The sequence below is a fragment of the Seriola dumerili genome, unplaced genomic scaffold, assembly GCF_002260705.1.
Source record: "Seriola dumerili isolate Sdu_G_001 unplaced genomic scaffold, Sdu_1.0 BDQW01000177.1, whole genome shotgun sequence".
NCBI lineage: Eukaryota > Metazoa > Chordata > Actinopteri > Carangiformes > Carangidae > Seriola > Seriola dumerili.
The window spans coordinates 1578726-1600353 of NW_019174432.1; the positions used below are offsets into that span (position 1 = coordinate 1578726).

Genomic DNA, 21628 nt, shown 5'->3' on the forward strand with positions numbered 1-21628 from the left:
ATCATTGATCTTTTTGATTTTTATTTTGACAGGTTGTTGGGGGGGGCTCTCAGTACAGTTACAATATATATATATATGAATGTGAAAAGTTCATCCATCTACATTCAGTTACTGTCTAGTGAGAGTAACATACAATATTCTCATTCACATCCACTGTAAATGACTTGACATGAATAAAATGTAGGAATACTGCATATTTTTTAAACAATCAGTTAAACAATCAGTGATAACTTGATAAAATCTCACATAAGCTTTAATATTTAAATAGTTTGTATATTGTTTTAATCAATTTTCTGGAAATAAATTAGAAATTAGAAAATAAATATTTGCCTTCACGTGCTCATCAGAGGTACAACCAATGAGCCAGTGACCTCGTTACATATGATTCCTTTATGACTTGATGTTCAGTGTGGCAAATCTATTGTCAATAATTCTGCAACAACATGAAGGGAGAAAAACGAGTATAGTAGATGTTGACATATAAATGGCAATGATGTCACAGGCGACACAAGTTCATAACAAGACAAAACCTTATTGGCTGTAAAAGCCAAACATCTTCACTAATTCCTTTACTCGCAGTATTTGCCCTGGGACCTTTCATCGCAGATACTGTGTGTCTTCTTAGGATTCTGTTACCATCTAAATAAATTGTACTGCTCTTCTGTTGTCACGAAAGATCCAACATCAAATACACAGAAAAAAAAACAGAGGAAATGTTCAAATGTTTTGTCCTTTGTACATCTAAAACTAAAACTCCTTAATTCTTGTGCTGCATGTTATACGGTAGGTGTGGCTTGTCTTACACTTCACTCCATATTTATTTATGGTGATACCAATATGATTCAGTTGGTGGCCTTTTTCCATAGGAGTCTATCTGGAGAATAACACTACTTGAATTTAGCAGGGAAGTTAATCAGCTCACTTGTTAATAAGCCTCCAAACAACATGGATTCATTCGCTAATAACAAACCCTGACAGCATTCAGTTTGCTCCTGTACTGTCAGCTAACCTGCTTGTCATCCCTTTGCTCTGTAGGAGGATTATTACCAGCTGACCAGCTGTGTCCAGTGTCTCTCATGTCTCGTGTCTCCTGGCAAAGGTAAGTAAAACATGAATCTATGTTTTGGAGATCAGTGTGTTTCACAGATGTTTTTCAGTGGGGAGTCTGTGAGGAGATGTTTCTAAATGAACATCACATAAATTAGGTCATTAAACATTTAGATATATTATTTATTTGTATGTATTGGCAGCATGTTGCGTTTTCTCGGTCAAATCAAGTATCTCAGGCTGTGCTTACTCGCAGCTAAACATTACTGTGACAACATGGAAGCTCATGACTGGCTGTTGCCCTCAGCTTGCATGTGGTTGCTGGACCCTCCGTTGGTCTGTGGGGGCTGTAAGCGGTCTGGGAGCAGCACCTCAACAGTAAAGCTGATTCTCTTGGCCTGGAAGATGCTGTATGTGTTATCAAATCTGAGAACATCTATGGAGGACAAACAGAATGGATTATTTACACCGTCAATCTTTAACAATTCTCCTCACTCAGGCCGACTGAGCAGCAGACTCACAGACTCCGGGGCGTTCACAGGTCAGTGATCCGTCTTCAGGCACTAAGTGGGCGTTGTAGCGCTGGCTGGGCACAACTTCCTGCATCTGAGCCGCCTTCTTCCATTCACCCTTTTTAGCCTTCACAAACACCCCAAAGCCGATGTCTGCCCCCTCACTGGCAAACTGCCACCTGACAGGACAGGAAACAATGGCCTAAAGTCTTTTTGTGGATTTGATTTATTATATATATATTATATATATATTTATCTTGTCGCCTGAGATTTCATTTTAATAACCTTTATAAAACACCCATAATATAAACATTTTATAACATTATGATGAAGTTGCTTTTTGGCCAATCAACTAATCAGTTAATAAAAGAGCTGTTTTAGCACCAGCATGACTTAAATAACTTTTTAACACCATTGCTACCACTGACCTGAGGACGCAGCCTGGGAACAAGATCTCATAGTCCAGCTGTTGGGAGGATCCTCGACTGACGGTCATGCACTGCTCGTAGTCCACCATAACGTGGTCCCGCACATAGTAGGAGGAGGGAACTGGGCCGACGTGATTTATCTGCAACAGAGACCAAAAAAAAAAAAGGGCCAAAATACAGGTGTCAGACACCTGATAAATGAAATGTGAGTGGCTGAAGGGGGAGGAAACGGGGGAGGAAAGACAAAAGTTTCACTTACTGTGATTCTGTGCCATTATAGATCTATGAACATTTATACGTTTTCACAAAACTGTCTTATTAAACATTAAAACAAAAAACAGCAAGGGCTCTTTTCCACTCTCCTGTTTATTCACATAGAATCAAACCTATCAGACAGAGTTTATACTAACACAACTCTCATCTTGTGTCCCTTTTGAAAACTTTAAATAGTTCAACAGAAAGTTCAGTAGTGTTTTGGAAGCCTCGGAAAGTTTTCCGACCTGCGTTGTTGTTGTTTCTGGGAGGTGAGCATTATAATGAGGGAAGTCAGCCTCTTCTGAAACCACTTCTCTAAAAATATTACAAAAACGCCCTTTCAAACTTATCAGTCGTTATTTGGAAACTTCCACCAACAGAAGGAAAAGATACAGACAGAAAGGCATTACTAAAAGAAAAAAACACACATTATCAAACTATATATTCCATTAGAGAGCAACACTTCATCAGGCATCTCCTGATTTCTGTATCTTGACATTAATTATTAAGTAAAAGTGTGAGGAAAGACCTCATATACAAGATACATAAGGCTCAAAAGTTCTTTCCTGCTGCACAGATCCCTGCAACTTAAATCGGACAGACATTAACAACTCCAAAAAAATGTTTCCTGTGATTTGCAAATAAATCGTTTCTCTCAGGCCCGTAAATGATGTTTAATTCTTCTTCTGGTGGAGAGTTAGAAAGTAAGATTGACAACAAGCAGCAGGCTAGCTTAGCTTAGCACTAAGACTGGAAACAGGGGGTAACAGCTAGCCTGGCTCTGTCGTATGGTAACAAATAATGCCCACCAGCTCCTTTGAAGATCAATATTTAGCACGTTATGTCCTGTTTGTTTAATCTGTACAAAAAAAACAAGTGTAAAAATTATTCATTGAGGTTTTACAAAAATTTATGTGCTGGACTATTTCTTGTCTGAGTGCAGTAACTAAGTGAAGTTGTCTCCTGGTTTTAGCTTCATATTTCCTGCTTAGTCATGAGAGTTGCATCAATCTCCTCCTTCAACTCTCGGCAAGAAAGTGAAAAGTTCCTACAATCTAACCAAAACAATACAGTACAATGTCAACGACACACAGCTAGCTAACTAAAAAAAAAAGTTAATTAATAAATTTAAAAAAAAAGGTAGAAAAAAAGAAAACACTTTGAGGCTGTGCATCACAGTTTCCTTGAATCCTGAATGTGGCCGAAAATGAATTTCTCCCCTTCTGTTGCTCATCAGTCCTTGGCCCAATTATTTATCTACAGAAACAGTGAAGTACACACGTCAGTTTACTCATCTAGAGTATTATCTATTAGCGCAGAACTACTCAAGCTGCTGTTTTCTGCTCTAGATGCTCAAAACTACGACAGCATCTCTTGTGCCGAGGCCTTTTGTTCTCTCTATGCAGCGGGGCAGAGTTGCAGTTACTGTATGTTAATGTGGATTGTCTGCAAAAACAGGAAGATATCCTCTGTCATCACCTGTTTATCATTCACAGTGCAAAAAAAAAAAAGACATCCTTTTTGCATCGTTTCCTTGTTATATGGTAAATGTACAGCAGAAAAAAGCTGTGTACAGCTGTATTGATTTGTTCTGCCACAGACAGCCTGTCCAGAATAGTCCTTCCATTGTCAATGACCCACTGTGATCAAACCGGCTCATTCACGTGTAACAGGATCACCTCACGCATCTAGTCCCTCAAGTCGGCAACATTTTATGGTCCAGTGTTATAGAAAACAGCCCTCTGTTTGCAGTCAGGATGGATGTGACAGGCAAAACTGGTGGGATGGAAACTCACATAAAACATAGTTTGCAAGTCAAATGTGAATCCACAACATTTGAAATGCACAGTGTGCGTATAAGCCAGCGCCTCTCTCTCTAAAGCAAAGCTGCAAGCTGCCAAACTGAACACAGGATACGAGCCAGTGAAGGAAAACTACAGGGCAGGAGTCAACATATAAGAAACTACTGCAAAGCAAGTGGACAGTCGACTATTTCAGCTCTGAGTTATAGGTCTGATTACTTTTTTTTTTTTTTTAAACTCTATAGGAGGGCTGATCAGTTTTGGTTCAGACCAGACTTGTGTCCAGTGCAGGACTGTTAAACATGAAACACTTGTTGTTGCCTCATATCATTCAAAACAGCTAATCTACAGTCTGTAGAGCAATCATTACTCTAGACAAGATAAGGTAAGGTAAGATAAGATAAGATAAGATAAGATAAGATAAGATAAGATAAGATAAGATAAGATAAGATAAGATAAGATAAGATAAGATAAGATAGTCCTTTATTAGTCCTACACATTTTGCAGTGTCACAGCAGCAAAGTGGACAGTACAAGAAAAAAAATGCATTATAATATATATAGATATATAGATATAATATAATAAGTACAATTTGATATTTACAAAAATTTGAGCAATGTCATAAAAAGGAATAAACAGATGGATTTGGTAAATATACGTTTGAATATACTTAAATTATTACTTTGGTGCTCAATTTTGCTTTTCCTTTAAATAATTTTAGGACTAAATATCACTTAGGGAGCATACATCTTACTGCACCTGAGACATCTCCATCCAGGTGGAGCTCTGTTGACTCAATAAAGCTAAGTATAGTAAATAATGTAATGTCATGTGGACAGAGTTAAAAAGCTGAAATCTGGATCAGCTTCAGGTCAGATTTTACAGTTAATCAGGATTTCAGTGTCTATGATTAAGGACGTCAAATATTTATTCTCTTGTGCACCTACAGTCATTTCTCACATGCTGAAAATTGATGTAACAGCTAAAGATAATAAAACCACTGGTGCAAGGCTTCACAAGGACACTATGAAAACTTTTTGAAAAACAGAATTCAACAAGATATTGAACAAGATTTGACATAATCAACACTCAGTGGTCGATTATTATTAATTTAACATGACTGTATTAAATATCTTACTTCATAAACAAGTTCTTTCAGGTCTCTTACACTATATCTCAGGGACTGTTTCCTCATGGATACCGGTCTCCTCCAAACTGTCAGCCCTCTTTTGCACCAAACAAACAGCACCCATAGGCGCGCAGGACGCTGAATCACTGACTCACCTTGGTCCGACAGCGAGGATCTCCGTCAGGATCCGTCAGTTTGCCCCCGTATATCACCGGCAGCTCCTCTGCATCGATGTACTTCAGTAAAACCTCCTGCCAGTTAGCTGTCAAAACAGGAGCAAACAGCACGCATTCATATTCGTCAGAACCGGGTATTTGGAGGAAATGTACTCTAAAATAAGACGCGATGATACGAAAGCACGTCTCACCCCCAAGAATGTAGATCTTTTGTCTTGTGTTCTCGCTCAGGAAGTGCTTGACGAGGTTGTAAGCCACAGGAAAGAGTTTGGGGGCTACAGGAGAAAAAAATAAGTAAAGGTGTTGACCAAACGTAAACCAGCAACAGTCGAAACTCTGTCTTTGAAAAAGCAGGACGGGATGACAGAAAACAAGCATTTATGGGGGAAGGAAAATGTACCTTTAATAACAAACAGTCTCTTCAAACCCTCTGGGTAGTTGTCTTCAAACATCTGGAGGATCTGGTGACGCACAGGAACAGATTTTAAGATGCAGACCAACTCATTAGTCTGCTTCACGTCTTAGTTTTGTGAGGTGTGTGTCTACACTGTGTGTTTATGTGTGTGTGTGTGTGTGTGTCACTATACCTCTCCATATGTTTCTATAGCAGGCTTCCATAAGTGTTTCAGACCCAGACCTTCAACATCGTAGATCATAGTGATTGACTCCACATTCCTCCCCAGCTAGATGAGAACAGAGTGAGAGGAAGACAGGGAATTTTAATCTGTCAAACTATAAAATAGCCTGTAAGATAAAAAAAAATACCAGCAGCTTTAGTGCAGGTGGTCGAGTTTGGTTCCCCCGAATCCATGTCCCTTTGTATGAAAGTGTTTGCTAAATAAATGTAATGTAACCAAGTGATAAATTCATCACATCCATCTGACAGAAGAAAAAGTGATTTAAAACAAAAACAATGTAAACAAGAAGACAGGATCAATACAATATCACTAAAAGAAGCCACAAGGGATAATCAGCTAAATGTAATTTTATATAGAAAAATAAACTTGACAAATAAATAGCAATTTAACATAATCACAAATTTGAAAATGAGAAGTCATACTAAAACATACTGAACAGGTGTGACAAGTGTTTTTGCACCTCTTTGCAAAAGCATTACAGATACTGATGTGTTAATGCTAAGTTTAGAATAGTTCAATTTAAATTCAGGCAATATATTTGAGGCAATTTTTCTCCCAGACAAAAATAAAAAAACAAAACAAAAAACTTTTTAAGGTCACATCTGACTTCATTAGGGAAAACGCAGGGATGCATGCTAATGTTTGCTAATTAGCACTAAACACACAGTGCAGCTGAGGCTGATGGGAATTTCATTAGTTGTTCAGGAAGTTCTTCAAAGTTTAAACCAAAGTATCAGACAGACACAACATTACTGACAGGATGACGGCACTAAAGAAAAAGTCAGGGGATCAATAAAGTTATTAATCAGTAAGCTTAAAAAGAGGGATGGACCGATCAAGAGACAGCTAGCTATCCATTAGCCGCTAGCGTGCCTGAACAAAGAGAGAGAGCCAGAGAGAGGGATTGCTCTGTATGATACTATTTCCTGGTTATGGTTTAATACTGAAAAATACTTTAAAATTTAAATGAATTAAAAATGTAATAAGCTTTCTGGGAGGGTTTGGGCTGCTGGATCTCTGTCCTCACCATCTGTGTGCTCTCCGCTCTTACCCTCTGTGATTGGAGGTTACATTCCTTCTGCAGCATCTCACAGTCTCTGATCTTGGACTTGATGAAGTCTTGTTTGGAGGCCGACAGGAAGAGGCCTTTGGGGTCCACCGGTCCGATCACGTCGTACCAGATGGGGCTGCCCTCGCGGTCGAAGCCGCACATCCCTCCTGACAGATACTTCTCTATCACCTGCAAACAGCAGCCATTTTTAATGTCAAACAACTGGTTAATCAGCCACCTGCTGGGTTTTGTCAAGAGGATAGATTTATTTGAGTAAAATATTCCTAACAATTACTCTTAAGTAGACTGAACCTATACTAAGTGACTGTTTATATATATTTTTTTACCTCTGGTGGACGCCACTCAGTGATGATTGTGTCTACTTTCATCTGTTTCCTGAACTCCAAATGCTGCAAGAGAAGATGAGTGCATGTCAAATTCAGCAAAACTATTCATGAAAGGATTCGTGAGTTTGTGGTGAACACAGAAGTATGATGACGCTTGTACAGCAGCAGATCCACCCGAGCACAAGGTAGTGAATTAAGTGGCTTAGGAGGTTTTAGACAGGAGGAAGATGATGTAAAACCTGCTCTGTCAGCAGGAAGGGGATCAGTTGTGTACCGCTGTGTATACACAACAGTACACACATACATGCGAACACATGCCTACGATCACAAACGCACCAAAAGGGAAAGAAATGTTTCAGACTGGCTCACAGGCCAATTCGATAAATAAATTCACACGTTTGTTTTTACCCTGATTAATAGATTTAAGAATTGACAGAAGATAAACCAAACAAGTAAGTTACAGTCACTGTAAACACTGTCCTGTCTTTTTGTCTCTATTCCAAATTGCTGAAAGGCGGCTCAGTTAACTGAATAAAAAGCGTTGGCCCTGAGGGCTCAACACACTGCAAATGCATGCAAACACACAAAACACAAGCAAATGAAGAAAACGTCTTCACCATTGTGACCGCCACATGTGCAGCATTTAGAATTTTTGCATATGTTTCCTTAAGTTTCTTTTTTAGCCTCATCTACTTGTTGACTGTTTGATTTTATGGCACATTTCCTGTTGTGGGTCAGTCTGAGTGATGTCATCAACCCTGTTTTAATACTTTTTCTGTGAACCTACAGAAATGAATTGAAAGTCAATTCAGAGCAACATCTTTGAATTTTAATGTGGATCTATGGAGCGGCTTGTTCTTATCCTTGTACTCAAAGATGCTTTTGCTTTTCTGACATATAGAAACTTGCTCATAACCAGCATATAAGACTGTTTGAAAACGCATCATACAATGATGGACAAAAATTAAAGCCTGCAGGAGAGAGGCTCATAGAATGGGCAGGTAATGAGGAGGAACTGTGAATATTTTATTCACCACCTTAAAGATCCAGATATTTTTCTCAGGAGTTGGTGGAGATCAAATCAGAGCCATAAGGACAGTGAATATTGGACGTTTCATGAGGTGGACGTAAAAACATTACTCATGTTTAAATGAATGTGACCATTGCTGTGTGGCACTGAGCTGGTTAACCAAAACAAGTTGATAAGTCGACGGTATGTTCGGGCTTTGTGTCCGTCAGTTTGTTGTGGTGTTCGTCCACCCCCTCCAGTGGACAAAAATCAGTTCATGCAGCTTTAAGTTAGGTGGCTGTAAATCCTATTGTGTCATCTTAAGCAGTCATTTAATCCCTTTTACCTCTATCTTATCTCCTCAGGCTGCTGTGATGACTCAGTTTCCCCACAGCGCAACGTTATCACACTGCTCCTCTCTAATGTGCAGCCACTCCTGAGCTGATGGACTGAACAGTCTGTGCTGGAGGTAACTGCGCTCACACACACACAGTATAGACTGGTCACTGAAAGAGGAGGCATTATGGTTTTACCTCCGCTTTCAATTCAGTTCATGATTTGTACTGCCTTTCATTTTATACTATATCCTACAAAACAGATAATCCAACATTATTACCTTTCGCAGCATGGCCTCTGACTTCTGCACATTGAAGTTTCTGGCTGAAAGAGAGAAAGGAGAGAGAAAAGGAGGCCAACATGATTAGCACAGAGATCTGTGGTCCATAAGTGATGTGAAATGTGAACAGGTTTTTAACCAAGGAGCCAAAGGAGCCGAACCAGGGACCTGCTGCTCAGGGCTCAATTTGCCTGTATGGTATGTGCCCTAACCACTCGGCCATTGGGTCGCCCCAAATATAAAAGAATCTTAAATTATAAAATTTTCTTTTCATCGCTAAATGCGTAGAACATCCCCCACACCCGCTTCCTCTTCTCTAACAGTATTAAAACCACTGTGTCAGTATGAATCATCCAGAACACAGCAGACACTGTCTAATACTCCGTGTAAGGTGATTACAGCTCTGCAGCTGACAGTCCAGTGGAAAAGCACAACAGAGCTGTTGCCGTGAAGTGAGTGAGACTTACAACTTACTCCAGCAGTGGATTAAACTGTAGCTAAAGCTCCAGTCTGGCACCTGAACTGCAGCCTCGTCTGCACCGAGTGACCCACAATTACAAAAGCACAAAGCGGGATCTGACAGGAGACTGGGCCGCCTGTTATTTTGGATCAGTAATAAGTGTTATTCTCACCACTATAAGATTTTAGATTGATGTTTATTCTGATTTCAGTTCAGTAACCACTAATGAATGTTTAGATCGGCTTTGGTCTCCAATAACCCCAAAGAGGATGATGGGTATGAATGGACACTCCTGCCACTTCCGATAATGTTATCAAGCTGTGATAAAGGTTTATAACGTAGTTCATGGCTGGTGCGAGAACTTCCCACTCAGCTCAGTACCTGATAACATTTAATGACACTGCCTTCAAGCTAGGAATCAGTATCTGACACACTGCAGGTCCAGGTGTAATGAAACCTGGAAGGGCAATGAACTCTGTGATCACCCTGACGGCCCCCAGTTTCAAACTTCTTACACCCTCAGATGAATTTAAACTTAAAATAATAACTTCAAGAGGAAAGCATTTGCATTTTGGGCGACAAAAAGATCTTGTTACTGACTGATCAGGTGCGAAATAGTTTTTTTCATTTGCTCACAATACACAACAGCATAAAACCAAACAATGGAAATAAAACCGATGTGAGAGGAGAGGTGAAGAAGCCACAGACCTCCCCTCAACTCCAAAAAGAAAGGGTGAAAACACACCTAACTAATAAATTACAGAATATGAAGAAAATAAATGAGAATAAGAAACAGACAAAATGAACAGAAGTGGTCACCAGATCAGCAGGTAATAATTGTAGAAAAATACATAGGAATATTCAAGAACTAATTAGACATCATGAATTTATTTTATTTCAGTTTCATGCTAAAATTCCTTTTATTTCGTTATTATCTCTATCTTAGGAGAGAATATAAACCAAAATCAGAGGAAGAGGCAACAGATTCTGTCGAAAAAAAAAGGAGGAAGACATTTCTGTCACAAAGCTTCCTGTCCCTGAAATCTGGTACAAAACATAGACAACATTTTGTCCAGTGCATCTGATATACCATCTGATATTCACAGAATGAATGAGTGTGTCTGTTGAGTTCTGCTGCTTATCTCTCAAGGTGGAGCTCTTTAAAGATAAACGTATTCCTGGTTGGAGTGAGAGTTGGAAATTGTTTGTTTAGTTGAAGAAGAGGAGGAGGGTCGTTGACCTCTGGTACAAGACCCGTCTTCTGTTATTCTGGAGAAGCAGAGTCTAACTGGATCTGTTGTGAGGCCTACTGCACAAGAAGTGATGCACTTAACAAACCGCTCAGATTCTTCAAGGCACCTAGGTTGTGTATCAGTGCCCTGTCTCTCACACAGTATATCCTCTTGTTTTCTGCTGCTCTGTTAGAGGCGCTGCCATCTTTAAAAAACTCAAACATATAGAAATAAATATGGCATAAATAGAAAATCCTTTGACAGAGAAGCAATGCACAGTTTAACTGACTCGTTACACTGCAGCTTTTTTCTCTTCACATCCAGTACAAGAGAAACAGCTGTAAACCGAGAAGAACATTTCCTGGACAACCCACACATTCATTAAAATGCTGTTAGAAACCATTAGGTCTGATATATGGAAAAGCCAAGAGACGATCATTCAAAGGCTTTCATGTGAGTGGTGAGCGGCTCAGCCTGATATTAAAGAGATAGTTTGGATTATTTGACACGGGTTTGTGTGAGGTACTTGGACATAGTCAGTGTATTACCTGCAGTAGATTCGGACCCTTTGAGTTTACAGAAGCAGCCAGGACCAGGGCCATCCACAAAAACATGTTTTAGCCACTTAAAAAAAAATGGCCACAGAGAAAAACAAATTTTGCCATCAAACAGCCTTTTCCCTTTGTGCCCTGTGTTATGGGCACACATGGTAGGAAGTAGATGGGGTCAACCTTTTCAGTGTATGCACTTCTTATTGGAATTAATTGATTTAAATGTATAAATGTTTAACTTCCCCAATTACTTCCCGGAGGACTGTGCATAAAAAGTGCAAAACTGTTCATCTCACATCGATATAAAGAGCCTCAAATTAAAGGTGTGAGAGTCACCGTTTATGTTCAGGTCAAATGTGCTTGAGTAAAATTGCAAACAACAAATACAAACAAATGTGTATATATGAGGAACAAAACTATCCACCATTTGGTTTGATCCAGATTATTATAAGGTCAATCATTACTGCTCACTGTGCACCACTTCAGGCTGTTTGCTATAGATCAATGAATAGGCTATTCCCTCTGCTTGAATGGCAGCCATCTTTACATTCATAATTCGAATCATTCAGAGCGTGCAAACAGGGCCTCACTGTCTGTGTTTGGAGCTGTGACGCCGACCTTTCTGAGAGGCAAAGGGAGCGTTTCACAGCTGCCACGGTCATCTCGTAAGGCCTAATTACAGAGAACAATACTCCCTCACTGCCGCTCTGAATTCTTGTTATGAAACAATTTCTCACTGTTATTAAAATCCAAGAAACTTGAACCCTGAGAGCAACAGAAACACGGCAGCTGAGTGTCTCCTGGTAGACGGGCTGCAGTCCACCGTAGTGCACCTTTAATGTGATTATCCCTGGATTAGATTGATACATGGAGTGCTAGACCTCTGCTCCAGAACTAATCAGAACAAGGCCTCCTTTAATCACTGCCTCCCATTTCCTCAAGAGTCTAATTGCACAACGTCATCCTTACCTAACCAAAGAAAATCAGACAAATTGAGCTTGAAAAGTTTTTAAGATTTCCTGGTTTGTTTTACCAGTGACTGCAGAACCTCAGAGGTCAGAGCAGGTTTGGTTTTTCAGTGGTTTGAGCATCGTGTTCAGAGCTGAAAACCATGTGAGTCTCTTTCTCAACTGCTGCAAACAGACTGTTTACACGTGTTGCATCATGTACATGTGATAAACCACTGCAGCTTCTGCATAACGCACAAGTACAGTGACGCCAATAGGTTTTCCCTGTGGATGCATGAGAACGATTACAGGGAAAATCAAATCATTAATTTACCACAAAGGAGAGGGATTATGAGAGAGCTACAAGATGCAGTCAGGGAGAAGCAGCAGGTGCCACTTGTTTTTTTTTTTGTTTATCTTTATAACTCACCTCTGAGCCAGCGTAACAGGAAGTGGTCATGCTGTGCAGGAAGTTGAGGAAGAATGTCTTGTATCCTCTCTCGAAACTACAGCCAGAGGACGGGAGGGAGGAACAGACATTTGATTGACATGTTTTGCACATGACGAGCAAAGAGGATTTCAATACTTGAAAGAGAATTCAGGGAAATCTTTAATCAATCTTTACAGTTATAGTTATGCAGCCTGGAGATAAAAGGCAGTTTTTGGAAATACAGTGTGGCACTGTTTATATTTTCACTGTAGAGTTTTTCATTTCAGATAACCACGTCTGATTCACTAACTAACTTGTGACTCTGTGACCAATTATTTTACACACTTTAATGGCAATGTTCAACAATGTTTGCCATTTTTCTTGCATGGAGAGAAAAACAGTCAACACCTTTTAGGTTTAAACTGCACTACATGGCCAATTAAGTATCCAGACATTCATGCACAAGGGCTGCAAAACAGTCTGCCAACTATTAAACCAAAGTTTTTGGTTTAAACCAGAGTTTAAAACTACTAATTATATTATAAAGTAAAAAAAAAAATGACCAATGCTTTATAGATCAGTAATATGCCATTATTAAGAACAGGTGACAGTTTAGTGCTGCAACATTTAATGTATTAATCAATTGACAAAAAATTAAACTATTTTGGAAAATCAATTCATTTTAGTCTTTTTTCACGCAAAAATGCCAAACATGCTGAATGATGCTTCCCTTTGTCACATTATTCACTATATTCTGACACTTATAGAGACCAAAAGTGATAGTGGATCATTACTGATCTATATATATTCCTGAATTTCCCCTAGGGAATAAATAAAGTATCTATCTAGCTATCGAGCTATCTATCTATAAAACATTAGTAAACAATAATAATTTATTAACCAATATGAAAGCCCTTAGAAACACCTCACTAGAAAGGGGTTGCTGCGTGGTTGATGTTACAGTGATAGCAAGTAAGGGAACTATAGTGAAGAGATCGTATGGTGACATAGTATCAAGTACGATAATGTCACCATACAAGCTGTGAGCTTCACAACCACAGATAATACTGGAGCATCACTCTGAACAAACCACGTGATAAAAATGAAACTGTCCAGTGAGATAAGGCAACTGTGAAAGCAGCATCACCCCAAGTAAACTCCTTTATAAAACGGCCATTATTATTATTATTATTGATAATAATAATAATAATATTATTGTTGAAGTTGTTGATGTTGTTACAAAACTTACCTGCTCCAGTGCTTCAGCCTGTTTAGGACTGAGGTCTCCTACTCTTCCGCTCATGTCTGCAACCGGATGATAATGGAAAAAGACAGAGCTCCTTCAAAGTCAGACTGATAGACAGAGAAACAGCACCGTCACCGTTAACCGTTATCCGGCAGTGGGTACCTGCCTTAGTCACCTCCCCGTGATGCTCATGCACGGCTCCGGTATCCTGTCCTCCCCGCTGTCAGCTGCCTGCAAGTGAAAAAAATGTAAACACGAGTCTCGCACCGCCCGTTTGACGTCCAGTCCAACCGGCTGACTCGGCCAAAGATAGGAGAAATGACGAGAGGGATGAGTGGCAGATGAAAAAAGAGGAACCACGGAGAGGAGAAGCCCCGCCCCCTGTGCAAGCGTAAGTAACTTCAAGTTTACACACTGTAAACAAGTAATAAATAATTCAGAATAAAATTCCTTCATCTATGAATGGCACCTTAGATGAATTAGACTAAAACCTGCTGTAGAAATGTGAGCTCGGAGTCTGAGAAACTATTCTATTCTTTGGGGGGCACGTTTTTTAACTACCGAGTGACTCCGATTGAAGACAACAGACAATCTTTGTTAATAATCCCGAAAATCCCGCATTTGCGCACTAACAGGAGCATTAAAAATCGTTTTGTTTTTAATTTGATTAAGCGATTGAGTTATTCCCATCAGGTCCTATTGCCGCTCAAATAATAACAAATAATTTAACATATTACAGCCGTATGTCCTGGTTACTGAGCGGTTATGATAGTGTCGCAGTGCGCAAGCGCAAAAAGAAACAGGTCGGAGTCACGGATTTAAAGCGAAGAAGGAAGTACAAGATGGTACTCTCTCAAATTGCTTCATTCTTCTTCGGTTGTATAAACTGGTAGTGGAACATATTCCAATTCTTCAATTAAGCAGTATCACACGACAGTGATGTTGTACTGAATATCAGCACGACTGTGATACTGCTTTTATACAGCCGTTCTACGAGCGTCATATTAGTTAAATAAGCAACAACAGATTATATGATTTGTAATGTAATTTCATCATTTATTTGGCAATGCCAACACAAATAGTTCCGCAACTGGACTGTTGCCAAGCAACAGATAAACATTTTCCTGACCTACACAGTGCACAATAGCTTGCTACTTTGTCTACTCGTTACCTCAGGAGTGCGCCTAAGTATCCAGGCTTCTTTCCTTCCCTTCACCCCCATCTGACAACCATACAACATTTCATACAAATGTTATCTCTGGAAATATATTCATCTTTGCAGTTTGTTACAATCAAAGATAAATAACGACCGCTAATATAACGCTGATTAATGGTTACTAGAACACCTGTGAAGCGGAGTGATAGATGTAGTTAAAAGTCCCAGTTCTGTTGTACTCTATATCAGCATTCATGAAAAAACTCTCGCCCAATCAAATTACTTGGTCAGAATTAACTGTTGTATAATGACTTACATGATGTCTTCATCTTTACAGCGGTTACGTTCACCGTGTAGTTTAAAACATGTGCCGTTGAGCATGTTGAGCAAATATATTCATCTTTGCAAAGTTTGTTACAATATAAGATAGCTAACGACCGTTAATGTAACGCTAATTAGCGGTTAATAACACATGTAAAGCGGAGTGATACATGTGGTTAAACGTCCCAGTGCTGTTGTACTTTAAATGAGCCTCTAGTCAAATCACATTACTTTGTCGAAAATAACTTCGTGTAAATCCCTAAGGTATAATAGAAGACGAGAAAATAATCCGCTCTCGTCTTCCGGTTGGAGCCGGAAGTTGCCTTCGCTTGTTTACATTCTTCGACGGCTCTAGCTACCTTGCGAACGAAAACGCTAGCAGCTTTTCTCCAAAAAATTATGGTTGACAGTTGATTAGGTTTGTGTACTTATTACAGTTTTTAGCTGTATTTGCTTTCTGTTGTCGCTGGGACCATGGCTTCAGCTCGCTGCTGGTGCTGTCTTTGGCTAACGTTACCACTCCTCCTGCTGCGGTGGCCGGGGCTGCTTGTGACGGCGGAGCAGGTCGCTTTGGTGGAGGTTTTCCTGGAGCAGCCACCCGATGTCAGCACTCTGCTCCAGGGGGAGGTGGTGGGGTCCAGCGGGGGCAGCAGAAGCTCCGAAGACCGAGAGGAGCTGGAGGGAGAGCTGGTCCTGGTGAGCCGGAGAGCAGAGGTTATTTTGTGGTCAGGTTTTGAGGGTGGTTGTTCTGGATGTTTTGGTAAATATGGATGAAAACCGATAGATATTGACCAACAATAGAGTACTGAGTGGGTTATTGTCATTAACAGTTAATTTGTGACTAAAAGATCAATAATTTAGTTTAAATACGGCATACTTAAATAAGTTACCAGAGCTGAAGGTAATGACCTCTGCTTTTCCAATTAACCTGAAGTATTCAACATCATGATAAAACTGCAATTGAATAAACAATTTATGAATTAATTTTAAATATACTTACTCCTGAAAAACATTATATTACACTAAATTCACATCTCTGCACGGGAAAAGCATGATACACAGCTGGAAGTAGAAAGAAAGGAAATACAGTGGCAATATTCTGGCTTGAATTCGATTTAGTGGAGTGTTTTTTTTCTTAATGAAGTTCGCAAACGTGGATGGAAAAAGCAAACAAGTACAATAGATCTGCAATGATTATTCAACTATTCAGCTAGTCTATCAAAAGAATATTAATTCCCCAATTTTAGTTTAGTCGTTTAAGTCATTTTTCAAGCAAACATGCCAAATATTGCTGCTTTTACTCTTTTTCTGGTATAGTGCCCTCAGTCAAATACTTTTGGGTTTTGGACTGGGCAGACCAAACAAACATTTAATGATGTCACCTTGTGTTTTAAGAAATAGTGGAGGGCACTGTTGACACTGCTTTCTGATGTTTTCTAGACCAAATGATTTATCGAGTAATTGACAAAATAATTGGCGGATTAACAGAATAACAAAAATAATTGTTAGTTGCAGCCCTTAAATACAACTCTCACCTCCCTAAACTGTCACTGCTGTGGAGCCCCTGAGCAAGGCAACTTCTGCTTTGAGGCTTTGACTTGTCAAAGCAAGGTAACACCCATTTGCAGCACGGGGAAGTTACATGTGACAATATGAGGAATTCCACCCTGCAATAGAAATGTCTAACTTGTCATCTGTCCTCAGGTTCAAGATGAGGAGACGCAGGTGAGTGGAGAAATAAAGGAGGATGACGCCAAAGAGCAGGAGCTGTGGATCGGGGTGGTGCCTGTCGATATGGATGACAGCAAAGCCTCCACTGGGAACCAGGAGTCCTTCGCTGATGCAATGGTCAATAAAGTGAGTTTGGCTGGTGCATGTTGGCAGTTATTTATACCCATGTTTTACTGCCTTTCCAACAACAGGACAAAGATCAGAACAGACCTTCATTAGCAGTGAGATAATTAGTTAAATTCCTGAAACGTAATATTCACCTTTCTCTGTTCCAGATGAAGCGAGCCTTGGTCCTAGGAGCTTCAGCGCTGATCATCCTGGCTCTCAACCAAAACACCGTCAGTGAGGTAAAAATTCAGAAACGTAACTGGAAAATATAGAGTAACTGTTTGGATCTCATTTCTTTCTCTTTGTCTTTTGCTCTGTTCTGTGGGTGTGTCTGTCAGTTGGTGTATTAGTAGTGCAGATATAAGCTTTTACATGAAGATGATTTAGAATATTCTGAGGTGGAGTTTGTCCAGCTCATGTTTGTCATTTCTGCTGCAGATGGACCTTTCTCAGGTGCTTTCCAAACCAATCATTGTGATCCAGACATCTGAAAATGTCACTAAGCTGATTGGAGCTCTGCTCAGGTACATAACACCCGACTGTCACAGATACTGCTGCTGCTTCCAGATGCACCTTTCCCTCATATCACTGATAAAAACAAGATAATACAGTTTATTTAATGAATCATACAATGCTTTGAAATGCACCAGATTTTAGCATTTTAACATTCACTTAAACAATGTAGTTTCCACTGTGTATTAAATTTTCTAGCTTAAAATTTGTATTTTAATGTAGTTCTATGTTGTTTGATGGTAAAGTTCTTATTTTAATCACATATGTAGATGTATTTACCTTATTTTGTCTAAAAATTTTAAATAAATAAACTACGTAGATTATTATAGATATAGCAGGTGTCTGTACACAGCCATGTTCCTTTTCTAGTTAATGTCAAATCAGAGCAATCGCAAATCGAGTTTTGATTAATCCTTCAACTGCCCAAGGCCTTTACACACCTTAGTCAGATGTTTTAGTGTTTTTATTCTGCACATAGTCCAAAAAAATAAGTCATCCAAACATGAAGTGGTGATAAAAACCCACAAGTTCAGGGTGATGTATTTTGTGGAGTTAATCATGTTTCCTGCAAACCACCATACATCCTTTCATACTGTACATGAATCCCATTATCAAAACAAATTGTGCAAACTCAGTTTATGTTTTAATCTTAATCTGGTTATTTGCAGTTATCAGTTTATACTGTGTATCAACTCTAAATATAGTGATGGAGGATTTTTATTGTCACTAAATATCAGTTGATCTCTCCTCAGGGGTCTCCAGGCGACAGCGAAAATCACATACAGGACCATCTTGCAGGACAACCTGGTGAGCTCCATAACAATCAGCTGATCAGTGTGTTTTTCAGTTGTTAGCACCCTCCAGTGGTGAGGGAACAGATGACAGGCTGAGCTGACAGTGAGCACATGCTGCTGTGTGTCCGGGCAGGGAGCCACGCTCACGCTATGGTCCAGCTGCGGCCGATCGAGAGGCGGGCGCTACGGAGAGTGGCAGGGGGTCATCTGCACGGGAGAGACCAACTCACAGGTCCAGGTGGGGGGAGCAGAGCGGACACAACATCAGCTTCATTAGCAGGTTTTCTTAAAGCTGCTGTAGGACTGAGGGAACTCTGCTCTGCTGTGTGTGAAACGTTTATTTTTCTTTAACTGTTTTATCATGATCATGAATCTAAAGGAGGAATTAAACTGACACACAGAGGGAAACAACCTGAAGGCACTCGTACAAGTGAGAAATAAAATGCGTCATGAAATAAATACAAAACTAAATGTCTAAAATTGACACAGAGGTGTTGTTCATAAGTCCTAGTGGAGTCTCTACACAGTGGTCATGTAGATTTTACTTTCATGTACAGCAATGCAGATTTTTTTTAATTCCCTCTGAGTGAATGTTAATGCTCAACTGTTCTCTGCTGCAGCTTTAAGTACCAGTCAAAGGTTTGGACACACAATGTGAAACATTTGACTGGTACAGTATATTTATATGTATAGACAAAATAATCAACATACTAGTTTTCTCCGCAGTTTCAACCACATCTCACAGTCGTCATTAGTGGATGAAGTTTGCTCAGTTTTCATGGAGAACTTGACTGTGAGACGTGGTTGAAAGGTCTGGAAAAGGCTGGGAACCAGGCTTTTGAGTCAAAATGATTTTGTCACATTTTTGTCTAAGGTCAAGAATGAAGCTAAGAATTTAAGGTTTATTGTTTTTGTTTAGTTTAAACTGAGTAATTTATCAGTTTATTTGGATGATTATCGTAGAAATCATATTTCGGAAAAGCAATTCTCAGAAATCTGATTAGTGGTTAAACTTTTTTTAAAGTGAGAACTCAGAGGCTCATTTGCAATTCCTCTTCTCTTTTGCCAGAAGCATTTTCTCAGTTGTGTGTGACAGACTGATAAACAGAGAGGTTTTCAAATGAACTGCAAAGTCACCAGATGATCAAGTACCAATGCTTCTCTCTCTTCTCTCTGTGTCTGTAGAAATACCTGCAGCAGCTGTGGGACACTGTCCTCCTGGTGGCTCTGATCCTCAGCACCGGAGTCATCGTTCAGGCTCGCTGGCAACACCAGGACCACCAGCTCAATGACGACTTGGAGGTAAGGTTAAGGGAAGCGCCCGTGCAGTTAAAGCTGAATAGCATAAATATGTAAAATTAACTTTTGCACATATGTCTTTTTCCCAATTTTATACAATTAATACATTTTTTAAAATCACTTACAAATATAGGAACACCTGAAAATTAATAAATAATGGTTGTAATTTTTGAACGTCTGTGCACAAAGATTCAGGATGTTTTTGAGCCATTTCATGAGATTAAAGCACACTGGTAGAGAGTTTGTTTCTTTATTGGCTGCTGTTCTCACTATTGTTAGAAACATTTAGATGTTTTTGATATGTGCTGTAAGCTGTGAAGTGTAAGTATATTCTCTCCAGTGTTGCACATATAGAACCAGATCATATAGTTCTCAAAGGAGAACTCGTCCTGTAAGTGTAGCCTCGCTCATGTACTGGTGTGAAGTCAGTGTCCACACAGAAGCGCACTGACCTTCAGACATTTCAATAAGACATCATGTGATGTTCTCCTTTGTTGTGTTCTTCAGCTCCTTCCCAAACAGGACGTTCTGAAGACGATGTCGTCTCTGAAGACCAAAACATATCGTCAGCCCAAACCCTGGTGTGACACGTCGCAGCCGCTAGAGACGGACAACTGCGCCGTCTGTCTGGAGCCGTTCAACAACAACCAGGTCAGCTGACACTCCTGACACTAAGCCTATAACAGTTTAAGTGCAGGGTTGACTCTGCAGTGACTTATTTAACTAGATCCCCAGTAACGGCTACTCTTTCTGGGCTAAATAAAAGGATAGCTACAACTACGTATTAATGAAATGAGTATAAATTACATAAATGAAAAGAAAATGAAAATAAGATCACATAAACATAAATAAATACATGTCTTTAAATCTGAAACAGGTAATAAAATAAAACAAGGTACAAATTTCTTATGATAATATATACCCACGACTTTAGTTTCTGTAACCTGCTCCATATGATGACTCATGAATTGTGAATATGTGGTATGATACAAACTGTTGGCTTCACCTTGTGTTGCTGTCGCCCCAGTGTCTGCGGGTGCTGCCGTGTCTTCACGAGTACCACAGAGACTGTGTCGACCCCTGGCTGCTGCTGCAACACACCTGTCCTCTGTGCAAACGCAGCATCCTCAGTGAGTTCACGCCACAGCATCACACACTGCTACACAGCTCTGTCACACATGACTTAATGAAATTGAAGGAATAGTAAAATACTCCATTGCAAGTGAAAGTGTAGAATGATTAGCATTAAAACGCACTGGTTAATATTTCTATTAGTTAAATTGTACTTCAGTTTGGTACTAGAGTAAATGTGCTTAGTTACTTTCCACCACTGTTTTCATGCAAATAAACTTATCATCCGTAACTATACTATCACCTTAAAATACCATTAAAGAGGAATCCTCAAACACAATAGCAATATATATATATTTTTAATAACTAATCCCGTAACAAAACCAAAATCAACAATTTTTTTTCATGTTATTATGATCACAATTTATATCTCAACGGTAAAAGCAATATTGGTTTATGGTATTGGGTTTCATATCATAGAAGACTAAGAGAACTAGAAAATATGGACCGGCTGGGAGCAGTAAAATCTTGGCATTTACAATCAATCAACTATCAAATCAATTACCAAAACTGTTGCAGATTAACTTTCTGTGACTCTCTAATCTAGAAGTTTATATATTGTGTCAGCTCAACATTCAAATGAGTTTCTCAAAATCTGTTTTTCTCCAACCGTCCCCAGGCAGCGTCTGCAAAGACAGTTAACGGTTGCCTCACCTCCTCCACCGTCGCAGCAGCAGCAGCAGCAGCAGCAGCAGCAGC

General features: G+C 39.6%; 2 protein-coding genes across 6 annotated transcripts; one reads left to right on the forward strand and one right to left on the reverse strand.

The window, feature by feature from the left end:
* Positions 1-1090: 1090 nt before the first annotated feature.
* On the reverse strand, positions 1091-14252 carry sec14l2 (SEC14 like lipid binding 2). 3 transcript variants are annotated; one of them, XM_022752784.1, is made up of 13 exons: positions 14043-14252; positions 13880-13935; positions 12631-12706; positions 9011-9054; positions 7386-7448; positions 7039-7227; positions 5937-6032; positions 5750-5810; positions 5541-5624; positions 5329-5435; positions 1988-2127; positions 1569-1738; positions 1091-1483 (listed from the first exon to the last, which is right to left on the reverse strand). In XM_022752784.1, exons 2-13 carry the CDS (start codon positions 13931-13933, stop codon positions 1332-1334), a joined length of 1236 nt encoding a protein of 411 aa, XP_022608505.1. In that variant the 5' UTR covers positions 13934-13935; positions 14043-14252; the 3' UTR covers positions 1091-1331. The 3 variants fall into 3 exon arrangements, with proteins under 3 accessions (XP_022608505.1, XP_022608503.1, XP_022608506.1); XM_022752782.1 differs by having other exon boundaries at positions 13880-14252; XM_022752785.1 differs by lacking the exons at positions 13880-13935; positions 14043-14252 and having other exon boundaries at positions 9011-9050; positions 12631-12679.
* Positions 14253-15687: 1435 nt separating this feature from the next.
* Positions 15688-21616, forward strand: rnf215 (ring finger protein 215). Of its 3 annotated transcripts, none has more exons than XM_022752786.1 (10): positions 15688-16067; positions 17058-17210; positions 17360-17431; positions 17631-17716; positions 18458-18512; positions 18633-18737; positions 19685-19801; positions 20306-20449; positions 20826-20928; positions 21549-21616. In XM_022752786.1, exons 1-10 carry the CDS (start codon positions 15828-15830, stop codon positions 21569-21571), a joined length of 1098 nt encoding a protein of 365 aa, XP_022608507.1. In that variant the 5' UTR covers positions 15688-15827; the 3' UTR covers positions 21572-21616. The 3 variants fall into 3 exon arrangements, with proteins under 3 accessions (XP_022608507.1, XP_022608508.1, XP_022608509.1); XM_022752787.1 differs by having other exon boundaries at positions 15688-16049; XM_022752788.1 differs by lacking the exon at positions 18633-18737.
* The last annotated feature ends 12 nt before the right edge of the window (positions 21617-21628 follow it).